We start from the raw sequence: 12030 nt of genomic DNA on the forward strand, positions 1-12030 counted from the left end.
AAATTTGACTAATTCCTAACTAACAGATCACTAATGAATAACTATCATTTAACAAATATTAAAGTAACATTTAAATCATGTTTAACAAACATAAATCAGGGCTCACCAGTATACAAATAATTAATATTTAAATAATTTCGAATTAACATTTAACAAACCTTTGACTTACAATTACTAATGCTCAACTAATGTTTAACAAACATTACCAAACATCCAAACCATTAACTAACGGTTTACTAATGTTCACCTAGTGTTTAACAAACATCCCTCAAACATTTGTCTTCGAGCAGCGAGTCGACCGTCAACACGTTCAGTTAGCGTCTAGCTAGCAGCGGTACCTTCAGGTCCCTCCTCTCCAGGTGGATGAGCTCAGCTCCACGGACATCGTGTCCAATAAAGATGTCCTTATACTCAGAGAGACAGAGAAAGTCCAGCCAAGCCCCAACCTCCTCAGTGCCCCACTGGTGAACTGAGACACCGACAGGAAGGAAGGTGTTGAAAGACAGAGACAGACACCTTTAGCCCGTGATGTTTGACCATGTGGACACAGCCCACAGTGAGACAGCTGGCTGAGACTCACCTGGCAGGGACAGAGTGGCACACATCTCTTTGTTCTTGTTGTTTTTGTCCTTCTTGAACTTTGGGACGAGACGAAACTTACCGCTTCGACTGCGCTTCGAGAAGTCCATCAAAGGACCCTGAACGGTGGAACAGACAGACAGGTCAGCTGAGTCCTCAGTAAGGACAGTGAAGACCGGGGTTCTTCTGAACCACAAAAACTGGTCCTGAGACGAAACATCAAAGATCAAGGTGTACCTCCTGGTCCATTGGGTCGATGACGGGACACAACCAGGGAACATCAGCCAGGCGACGTAGCTGCTGAGCCACAGAACCAAGAGCAGTGTTCAGCTGGTCCTGCTGAGGAGGGTCCAACTGCTGCACAGACACAGAACAAGTGTCAGGACTGGGACCAGGACCAGAACATCAGGACAGAGTTCAGTTTGTGGTAAAACAGATGCTAAATCCCAAACAATCAGAGAGCAACACGACAGGAAGGTTCTTGTGGTTCAGAACCAGAACAACGTTGAAAGTCCTCAGGAAGAACTTTAAAAAATGACAAACTGATACCATGGACATCTTCCCAGCCAGGAGCAGCTCCGTCTCACTGAGCAGAGCTTTGACGTTCACGACCATCTGAAGCACCGAGCTGCAGCTGAGAGCCTGAAAACACAGAGAAGGTTTGCTGTGATCCAACAGAACCACCACACTGGAGGATGGGTCAGGACGAAGGGACGAACCAGGACAGGACACAAGGGGACAACAGTGATCAAGTCAGAGCTGAGAAGGGAAGGAAGACATCAGAGCAGGATAAGAAAAGGGTGGGACACATTGGGACAGATGGACAGACCAGAACAAATCAGGACAGATTAGGACAGTTCAGGAAACATCAGAGCAGACCAGGACCCATTGTGACATGGGGACAGATCAGTGGAGGACAGTAGAGACTTAGACCCAGCAGGAAATAAACAAGTGTATTAACAAAGTCCAGTTCCAGTTTTGGGAAGGTTCTTCTGTCCTGTGGTTCTGGATCGAGGTGTGGACATTTTAAAATCAGTCACACAGATACGATTACAGGCCTGTCAATCAAAGGTCAACAAAGACGGGTGAAAAGGTCTTACCCCAGGACTCTTGGCGTAGACCACATCCATGGCCTTGGAACTGGCGTTGACGGCGTGAGCCAGTTCCTGCTCCATGCTGTGGTGGAACTGGGCCACTTCCCGGATACTGGGAACACCAGAGACACCATCAGAGTCTGCAGTCAGCAGGGACTAATGGACAGGTGGAAAGGAGGACAGTCCCACCTGTGGATCAGGGTTCCGGCTGCCTGACCGAACTCGTTGACCAGTGAGGCCTCCTCCTCAGAGACGGTCTCTGGTTGGGAGGACAGTGAGGACTGGGTGGGCTGGGAACGAGGGAACTCACACTTCTGCTTGTCTTCCCAGGACTTCAGGGTGTTTTCAAAGGCCTGAAACAAATGAACACTGAAAACCACTGCCTGGTCTGTACCAGGACTGGCACCACTGGACTTAACCTCCTGCTAGAGACTCACCCGGTCCCTGGTCAAGGTCTGGGTGCGGTTTTTGTGGATGATCTTAATGTAACCAGGAGGCTGGATCCAGGCCTCCCCGTCCACCTGAACCGGGACGCCTTCGTCTCCCAGGATGGTGATCTTTACGGTCCGACACTGAGGAAGGGAGACAGGTGAGAAGGATGGGGCAGACAGGCAGGGCAGGTGAGACAGGTAGAACCGGTACCTGGGCAATGCGGTGGTGCTGCAGGTTGATGACTCTGGACACGGCCATCTGCATGCTGCCGAACACCGCCACCACCTCCAGGATCTTATCGTCAAACGATGGCGCCGTGAAGGTCTGACGGACAGACGGACAATCTGACATCACTGATCAGCTGATCACAAACATTTTCACAATAAAAGCTTCACATTTATCAGTTGCTTAAATTAAGTACATACATCTGGATTTCCTCATCTGTTCTACTTTATTCTGTTCTACAGAATCTGTCCCGATCTGTCCAAGTGTGGACTGGACCATTTTTATTGCGCTGCTACTGATGGATCCATAACGTATTGAGCTTTGGTCAGGTTGAGTTCTTACATCGTCCTCTTTGGTTCCGCCCCAGAAGTTGGTCCCTCCTGCGTAACTCGGGATGTTCAGCACGGCGATTCCCTGCAAGCTGGGGAGGGGGATGGGCCGCCCATCGCACTGCGACGAACACAGAGAACATGATGACTGACCTTTGACCTGTGCAAGCACCCTCATGCCTTACTGTTAAGATGTTCTGGGTCTGACCTCCAGCAGGACTCTCTGTTCCAGGTTCTTGTAGGTTCTGTGCAGCAGCTCTTTGGTTCCCAACACGCCGTACCACATCATGTTCTTGGTCCGACTCCTGAAGATGTAGAACAGAATAAGGTGAGGTCTGAGGGTCCGATACCACAGACCACCATGTTTCAGAGGTGTTGACTCCCAGAGAGGGACTTCTCTCTGGACCAACACCACCAGATCACAGATCCCAAACCATGACAGGATATTGCTTTTGTTTGTTGTTGTTTACTGCGTTTGTTGTTGTTTACTGCATTTGTTGTTGTTTGTTGCACCTGCACTTCTCTGGGTGCTCATCTCTCTTGTTGTTGAAGTCCAGGGAGATCTTGGCGTCCAGTCCGATACCAAAGTAGTTGTTCATGACACATTTCTCCGTGTAGCAGTCCCTGAAACACACAACACGCTGATTATGAAAACACCTGAACGTGTTTTCACCACACAAGCATCTACAGGTGTCTACGGGTGTGTACAGGTGTGTACAGGTGTGTACAGGTGTGCAGTTGGTATCTTACATGTTGTCGGCGTCGCAGCTGAACGGGTCGGCGTTGACCAGCAGCCGACTGATAACTGAGCTGCTCGTCAGAGAACCTGAAACACACGGAGAGTTTAAAACAGCCACAGGTAAATCCACACAGGTGGAAACAGGAAAAGAACAGCTCACCTGGAAACAGGATCTTTGTGTTCAGCATGGGCATGATGTCCCTGCTTCCTGTCTGGACAGGAAGTGAAGCAGAGCTGCCTAGTGACAGGCTGCCTTTACAGATCAGCTTCTCACAGGGCGTCTTACTGACTGAAGCCACACACAGAGAGACAGACAGGTGAGACAGACAGGTGAGCACCAGTGTGTCAGGACAAGCCTCGCCTGATCCTCACCTCTACGGCTGCTGCGCTGTTTGGAGCTGCAGGTGGACTGGAGGGACACCTGGTCCTCCTCTGCATCCTCCTCCTCCTCCTCCACCAGACCCACCTGCTGCTGGGTCTGAGCGTTCTGCTCGTCCACAGCTGAAACACACAGAACCATCACACCTGGACACAGAACCAACACACCTGGACACAGAACCAACACACCTGGACACAGAACCAACACACTGGGAGTCCAGTCATGTGGCTCACCTTTCTCCGTGTGTTCGATGATCTGTCGGATCGCCTTCTTCAGACTGTTGGCTCTCAGCATCAGCTGCTCTCGAGGTTTAAAGATGGCCGCCGCAGCTGTAGTCCTCGGTGAACAGGGAGGTGAAGCGGGTAAGATGTGGGGGGGAGCGAGTTGACGAAGAGGGCGAGGAAGGCCGACCACCTCCAGCTCCTCCTGCTCCTCAGCAATGGTTGGGGGTGGAGCTGGGGGCGGGACTGATGAGGCCTGAGACTCTTCATCCAGAGTCTTCAGCAGAGAATCGAGTTTTTCCTTCAGAACACCACACTGCAACACAAACACGACTCATCAGAAACAAACACGACTCATCAAAAGCACAAACATGGCTCATTGGAAACACAAACATGACTCGTCAAAAACAAACAGGACTCACGCAAACATGACTCGTCAAAAATGCAAACATGACTCATCAGAAACTCAAACCCATTCATCGGAAACACAAACATGACTCATCAAAAACACAAACATGACTCATCGGAAACACAAAGATGACTCATCAGAAACATAAACATGACCAGTCGGGGTGCCCCAACCCCGTCAACAGAACTGAGCACCCCGCCTACCAAACTGAACTTGCCCCTCCCACCCCCACCCGGCACTGACATATCAATAAGTTAGCGGCGCAAAATACAGGCTAAAAAGCCAAAGGCAGCACTCACGTTGCCTCTTCCCTCATGTTGAACGCCCCCCGCCCCCGCTCAAAAACTGTTAGTACAAGCTTCGCTCAGACATGTCTCCATCCCCCCCATCAGCAAAAATCATGGATGAGATGAGCACCCCGCCATGGCAAGCTAACTAGGAGAAACACAGATGACTCATCAGAAACATAAACATGACTGATCAAAAACACAACATTAAAAAACAAAAATATGACTCATCAAAAACACAAACATGACTCATCAAAAACATGAACATGACTCACCAGAAACAAACATGACTCATCAGAAACAAACATGACTCATCAGAAACATAAACATGACTGATCAAAAAACACAAACACAACATCAAAAACAAAAATATGACTCATCAAAAACACAAACATGATTCTTTAGAAACAAACATGACTCATCAAAAACATGAACATGACTCATCAGAAACAAACATGACTCATCAGAAACACAAACATGACTCATCAAAAACACAAACATGACTCATCAGAAACACAAACATGACTCATCAGTTTTGAATAATGACTCGTTTGTTTCGTGAAACTCGGAGGCGTGGACAGTCAGTGTCGTACCTTCTTGGCCATGACCTCAGACTCTTCTGATCTCTCCGTGTTCTTCTCGTAAGCTTTACCAACACGAGCCACAAAGTCCTTCACGGTCTCGCACAGAACCCTGAGTCCAAACACATAAAGAGCCCGTTAGAGAGCAGCCTGCGCTCAGCGGTGTCGTGGATCTTCAACAGAACTCGGACCTACTTGGCAGAGGAGATGACCACAGAGTGTTGGTCTGAGGTCAGGATCTTAGTCAGGTGAGCTGCCACTGAGTCCTCGTAGGTGAGGATCTGCTGAACCTGGATCAGAGGAAGAAACGTTCTGAGAACCTGTCAGAGAACCATCATCATTATTATCCACTGCAGTGTTTGTTACAGCACAGGTAGCACAGGTGTGTGTCTGAGACAAACAACAGGAAGTGATGTCACACTACCTCAGAGTCCTCGCTGCAGTCCTCGGTAACAGTGGAGGTAGAGTGTTGCCGTGCCAACTTTGTCTCATAGACCATGATGCTCCACCTGAAGACCAGGAGAGAAAAACGTGTTCATGACCTCACCTGGGCTACAGGTGTCAGGCAGGTGACATCACCTCACCTGTCTAACATCTTAGTGCTGGCTCTCTCCAGTTTCTCCAGGATCTGAGGCAGCTGTGTGTCATCATCGCAAGCTGAACCCCAGCCCAGAACTCGGGCCAGATCGTTCCCGGTCCCCAGAGGTAGAACCCCCAGCTGACACTGAAACACACGTTAGCCTCGTTAGTGTCTGTGAACTCGTAAAGCCCACAGAGGCACCTAACGAGCCTCATATTACCTGTTTATGCAGCATGAGAGCATCGATCTCAGAGAGAACCCAACCGACGCTGCCGTCTCCTCCACAGACCAGGATCCTGAACGTGTCAAACCTCTGGAACAAGCGCAGGCTGCCAGACAGACACAGATTTAAAGTTTCTACACACCTGCTGCATGTTAGATTGTCTCTGTGTGTGTATGTGTGTGTGTGTCTGACCCCAGGTGAGGGCCTCCGTTCATCAGGTCGAACACCTGCGCTGGGTTCAGCAGCTGTTTGAAGCGCCGCAGGAACTTCACACCCTGATTGTCTCCACTTTTCGAGTTAACAAACACCAGCAGAGGACTGGTGCAGGACGGAGGACAGGACGCCTTCCAGAAACCTGCACACACAGTCACCTGTTAGACTGAACGGGCCACCAGGTGTTTAATGGTTTTGTGATGCAGTGTTTCACCACTGGGGGCAGCATGGTGCTCCTCACCATCGGAGTCGATGCTGTTGAGCGCGGTTGGAGGAATGACGGATACTTTACACTGACCCAGAGGACACTTGGACGGCAGCTGCTCCTTACAGGATGAGTGCACCTGGAGACAGAGCACATGTGAGGTTCAGCACACCTGTCTGAGCGCACCTGAGTCTGTGCTGATGTGAGGATTACCATGGCTTTGCACCAGAGACACCTCGAGTCCTGCAGCCTGAGGACGCTGCCGCACGTCTTATCGCACACGCTGCACTTGGCTGACACGGGAAGGTTCCCCTCTAACCACTGATGAGGCATCGACACCTGAGGAGAAAGGTGAGGGGACGAGACAAGTGAGGAGACAGGTGAGGGGACGAGACAGGTGAGGGGACATGTGAGGAGACAGGTGAGGGGAAGAGACAAGTGAGGAGACAGGTGAGGGGACGAGACAAGTGAGGGGACATGTGAGGAGACAGGTGAGGGGAAGAGACAAGTGAGGAGACAGGTGAGGGGACGAGACAAGTGAGGGGACATGTGAGGAGACAGGTGAGGGGACAGGGGTCTCAGGTGTGAGTGTGTGTCTCACCCCGTCCTCGTCCTCAATGATGTCCTTCCCGATCGAAGCCAGAGTCGTCCACTTACAGTTGTTGGTTGCTCGAACAGCACAACGCTTGTGAGCTTTAAACTTACACACTGCAGTGCACGCACACACACACACACACGCACGCACGCACGCACGCACGCACGCACGCACGCACGCACGCACACACACACACACACACACACACAAAGAAGTGTGTCAGAGACAACATGTGAGTCTGATTAGCTGATTTAACAGACACAGAAATAAAAGCCACGTGGATCAGGGTGTGCAGTTGTTTGTTTGTTGTGTTTGTTTGTTTGTTGTTTACCTTCACAGGACAGCCCGTGTGACGTGACTCCGGACAGCGCCTCCCTGCAGACGTTGCAGTATGTGGGTCTGGCGTGGGAGCAGGCGTACCAGTTGTGCATCCCACTGAAGTGGTCCATGCTGTACTGGGTGGACTGGGGGACAGAGACACAGTGAGCGGCAGGTGTCCTCAGGTGTCCTCAGGTGTCCTCAGGTGAGATCAGTTCTTACCTCATAGTTCTGTCTGTTCTGAGCGCTGCGCAGCGCTGCCATCCACTCCTCCATCTCCTTCCTGTTGTCAGCACACAGAATGAGGCGCCTGCAGGGGGTGATCACCTGGAACAGGTAGCAGGGGAGGAGGTCAGCTGATCGGCTCATTGACCCTCAGCAGCTCCTTTAAGACTGTTTGTCTTCCTTGGGGGGGGGAATAATCCACCACCTATCTAACTGCTGGAAAATACTCATTTTAATTAGATTGACAACAAACTGTCAATCTTTCAGAGATTTCACAGCCTGAAATAAAAAAGTAGAGATGCACGATATTATCGGCATGGTATCGGTCGATATTAGCGTTAAAGTTCAATATCGGACATCAGCCATTCCATTAAAATAACTCACCGATATAAAAGGCGCAGTTTTTGCCTGCAGCGGCAGCACAACGCGATGACGTCACGTGCGCCTACCGGATCTCACGACGGAGAGGAAAATTCAAAATGTCGGCGGTGTGGAAGTTTTATTTTTTGTTGGTGAGGATGTCGGAAGATTTATGGAGTACGTTGAGCGGGACCAGTCTAGATAAGAAATATCCAACACTCTGGAAAGCCCAAGATGCACGTGGACCTGCTTTTTGTACTAAATATTTACTCATGCAACGTGCTCGTTACAGCTAAACTCATTTTTACGGCGGCTTACAAACATGCAGCAAAGCATCACAGAGGGAGCTAATATTAAAACCTAAAGAACAGAGACGGAAGTAACAGAAAAAAACATGAAAGGAAGGCATGAATTGTAGGCCTGTCACGATAACAAATTTTGCTGTGTGATTAATTGTCTCAGAAATTATTGCAATAAACGATAATATTGTTTGAAATTTGACAATAATTAGTAATTATTGTCAAATTTAAGAAGAAATGTTGGTTAATTTTTGAGTGCAGTACCTTTCTGACCACTGGATGTCAGTATAAGACTGTTTGAACTGAAGGATGGATAGTGAGGGAGCGAGCAGCGTGTCTGTAAGAAAAATGGGAGGGAGGCCCCTTGACGTGACATGGGCTGTCTCTCTTTGGTTCTCAAAATGGCGGACGCTCAATGTGGTTTGAGCTCTTTAGCATTTGTCACACAAAGCTTTTAATAAATAAATAAAAGACAGTAAACAAGTTCTCAGCTTCTTTTTGCAGAGAAAAACAACTTTTGACACGAAGGCACGAGTTTCAACTGTGAATTTCGGAGCTTCAACAAGACGGAGTTTTTTCCCCGAGGTTGGCCTGTTAGCTTTATTGTTTATCGCGACAGGCCTAATTAATTTATATGATAATTATGGGATCAGGAAATTAATTTATTTATGGTGGTTTCCCCCTAAAGAACACTGCAGGGCTGTAATGTTTCTGTGAGTTTATTTAAAAGAATTCTGACAAAATAAAAACTATTCAGGAAAAAAGGTGCTTACAGACGGCGCCAAAAAAACAAGCAATACTGCCATGTCGGCGGCCATCTTGGATGAAAGGAAACTTTCGTACGCCTAGATGTAGCCACACACCAAAATGGAAGTCAGTCCCTCACTTATTTTTCAAATATTACGCTCATGACATTTACAGATGGACGGACAGTACGTCCAATTCTGCCTTTTTGCTCCAGGATGGGGGACAAAAAAATAAATAATTAAATGCATGGCTGATTTTTGCCCCATGAGACCTCCTGACGATTAGTCGCCTGATTAACAAGCAGCACGTTAAAAACAGAGGCAGCAGTGCTTGATCTGAAGGACTTTGGGGTTTGAAGGAGTTCCACAGAAGGAACAGCAGCTCAAAGACGGCGTCCACCTTTTAACATCCTGTCTCTGACGGGATGAACGCTGCATTCAGGGAGCGCCAGACAATCTGAACTTCTGTTATCTGAACACCACAAGTACCTCATGGACATCTTCAACAACATCATCATAACAGGTTCACAACAGCAGGGAACAAATCTCACCACAACACCGGGTAACAAGTTTCATCACAACACCGGGTCACGAACACCATGAAAAAAGACGCACCAACTCCACAGAAATGTTTCCAGAACAGGATCCAGGCGTTCCAGGAGGTCGGTCTCGGCGCTGCGACCCAGATGCTGTTTGTGTCAGACGCAGCTGTTCTGATGATGTGACTGGACTTAAAACCAGTAAGAGTGTGCATGTGCGTATGTGTGACGTAGATTTCCACTTCCTGTTCAGATGTTCAACAATGGGCCTTCTGTTCCCACAATGACAGAAATAGATTCTGGAAACCGGAGAGGGGATCATGTGTCTGCGTGTACGGATTGGGTTTCGGCTGTTGGAGAAGAACTTCAGCTCCTCTGAAGGAGAAACAGCCGATGTTCTTCCTTCGGTTGTTCTGAATCCTTTCATGACTGAGCTGATTTAAATAACGGTAACCAACTATTAACGAGCCCACGCAGCTGCAGCTCCAACAGACGGGTCGGTGCCGTTAGAACTCCAACGGGTCTCTGACGTCACCATGAGCTCACATGATCTTGTTTACCAGCTGTGAGAATAAAACCAGAACATCTTCCCAGAATCATATATCAGCTCCAAACATGGACATTCTGGCTCTGTTGTGGAATGTTCTCACAACCTGGCGCAGCGGCTGGCCCAAAGCCCGGATCATGTGCAGGGCATGCTCAGATTCCCCTCAGATCGGGTTAGAAATAAGCCAGTAAGATTCATTCACTTCAAATGATTTCAGAACTTTTCATTCTTCAGATGGAGGTTCTGATCCAGCTGCAAAAACCACATCAGTTCAGTCCATTCTGACCGTATCTACTTTATTCTGAAATGCACCTGTGTTCAGACTACTTCCTGTTATTAGACATCGCAATACAGGTAACAGAACTGTTTACAACACCAGGTCACAGAACTCAATGCAACAGGTCACAGAATTCTATACAACACTGGGCATCAGAACTGTTTACAACACCAGGTAACAGAAAAAAACTCAATATAACACCAGGTCACAGAACTCAATGCAACACCAGGAAACAGAATTCTACACAACACCGGGTAGCAGAACCTAATGCAACACCAGATAACAGAACTCAATACTAACCAGATCACAGAATTCTATACAACACCAACTAATAGAACTCTTCACAACATCAGGTAGCAGAAATCAATGAAAACACTGGGTAGCAGAACTCTTTACAGCACCAGGTCACAGAATTCGATACAACACTGGGTAGCAGAACTCTTTACAGCACCAGGTCACAGAATTCAATACAACACTGGGTAGCAGAACTCTTTACAGCACCAGGTAACCAACCTGATCACATCAATTGACTATTGTAGCTTGTGGATGAGTTGGGAGCTCCTATAGGCTCAGTGAGCTGTCAATCTAAGGCTAAGGATGCTGGGTACATTCTGAAATCACCATATAAACAATGTTACCATAGAAACCGACAGATTAAAGAGAATACAGGAAAGATTTCCCAGCAACAGCTGACAGGAAATGATGCAACAACAATATCTGAGGTATATAATGAGTAAATTAGTTTTGGGTTCTAAAGTTTTACAGAACTGGACTGTTTGAACTTTAGTCAAATATTATTTCTGTAAAGGTAATAGTTATTGGTGAGCCGACTCCATATTCTGAAGGTCCAGGACCAGACCTTCTGTGGTCAGGGTTTGGACTCACGGTGAAACTATTGTTGACGTTCTTGGTGCTGGACTCAGCCACGCTGGCATCCGTCAGGTCCACTTCGTCAAAGATGATGGACTGCAGACAGACAGGAAGTCACAGATGATCAATTAGGAAGCACTTCCCTAACAGTTCTGATCAGTGAACAGGTTTCTAATCAGGCTCCACCCACCACTCGTCTACCTGAGGACTCACCTTGCTGGTCTGGGCGTAATACAGCGTCCGACCTCTCAGCTTAAAGTATCGTCTCTTCCAGCGCTGGAAAGAGTTGGTCTGTTTCAGCAGCGTTCCCTCCTTCAGAACTGTCTGTAAAGAGACAGGAAGTGAGGGGCGGGGCCTCAGAACTGTCGGTGAGAGACAGGAAGTGAGGGGCGGAGCCTCATCATCATTGATTTCAGCAATGTTCATTTTAAACATAGTCATGGAGAAAGAAGTCCACCCTTGGATTTATGTATCAGGACATATAAGCTACAGACACTCAATGCTGAGAGATGAATGACAGGTGAAAGAGCTGAATGACAGCTAAAAGACAGCTGAATGACAGCTGAAAGAGCTGAATGAGCTGAATGACAGCTGAATGACAGGTGAAAGAGCTGAATGACAGCTGAATGACAGATGAATGACAGGTGAAAGAGCTGAATGACAGCTGAAAGAGCTGAATGACAGCTGAAAGAGCTGAATGACAGCTGAAAGAGCTGAATGACAGCTAAAAGACAGCTGAATGACAGCTGAAAGAGCTG

The 12030-nt window shown here is 48.1% G+C and overlaps 1 protein-coding gene across 1 annotated transcript in view; it reads right to left on the bottom strand.

The window, feature by feature from the left end:
* Nucleotides 1-12030, bottom strand: part of LOC119411453 (diacylglycerol kinase delta) — a 15744-nt gene that overhangs the window by 978 nt on the left and 2736 nt on the right. The window contains exons 2-29 of the mRNA XM_037678405.1: nt 11486-11596; nt 11288-11368; nt 7632-7736; nt 7423-7555; nt 7098-7204; nt 6710-6835; nt 6533-6635; nt 6271-6433; nt 6076-6184; nt 5860-5999; nt 5700-5784; nt 5471-5565; nt 5288-5387; nt 4011-4314; nt 3771-3899; nt 3559-3687; nt 3410-3485; nt 3173-3283; nt 2868-2964; nt 2673-2780; nt 2316-2429; nt 2111-2245; nt 1863-2026; nt 1680-1785; nt 1129-1221; nt 817-936; nt 581-698; nt 339-469 (exon numbers count right to left, since the gene is read on the bottom strand). Of these exons, the coding sequence (XP_037534333.1) occupies nt 339-469; nt 581-698; nt 817-936; nt 1129-1221; nt 1680-1785; nt 1863-2026; nt 2111-2245; nt 2316-2429; nt 2673-2780; nt 2868-2964; nt 3173-3283; nt 3410-3485; nt 3559-3687; nt 3771-3899; nt 4011-4314; nt 5288-5387; nt 5471-5565; nt 5700-5784; nt 5860-5999; nt 6076-6184; nt 6271-6433; nt 6533-6635; nt 6710-6835; nt 7098-7204; nt 7423-7555; nt 7632-7736; nt 11288-11368; nt 11486-11596 (3393 nt within the window). The remainder of the gene's footprint in view (nt 1-338; nt 470-580; nt 699-816; nt 937-1128; nt 1222-1679; nt 1786-1862; nt 2027-2110; nt 2246-2315; nt 2430-2672; nt 2781-2867; nt 2965-3172; nt 3284-3409; nt 3486-3558; nt 3688-3770; nt 3900-4010; nt 4315-5287; nt 5388-5470; nt 5566-5699; nt 5785-5859; nt 6000-6075; nt 6185-6270; nt 6434-6532; nt 6636-6709; nt 6836-7097; nt 7205-7422; nt 7556-7631; nt 7737-11287; nt 11369-11485; nt 11597-12030) is intronic.

The sequence above is a fragment of the Nematolebias whitei genome, chromosome 6, assembly GCF_014905685.2.
Source record: "Nematolebias whitei isolate Nwh7 chromosome 6, NemWhi1, whole genome shotgun sequence".
NCBI classification, from domain to species: domain Eukaryota; kingdom Metazoa; phylum Chordata; class Actinopteri; order Cyprinodontiformes; family Rivulidae; genus Nematolebias; species Nematolebias whitei.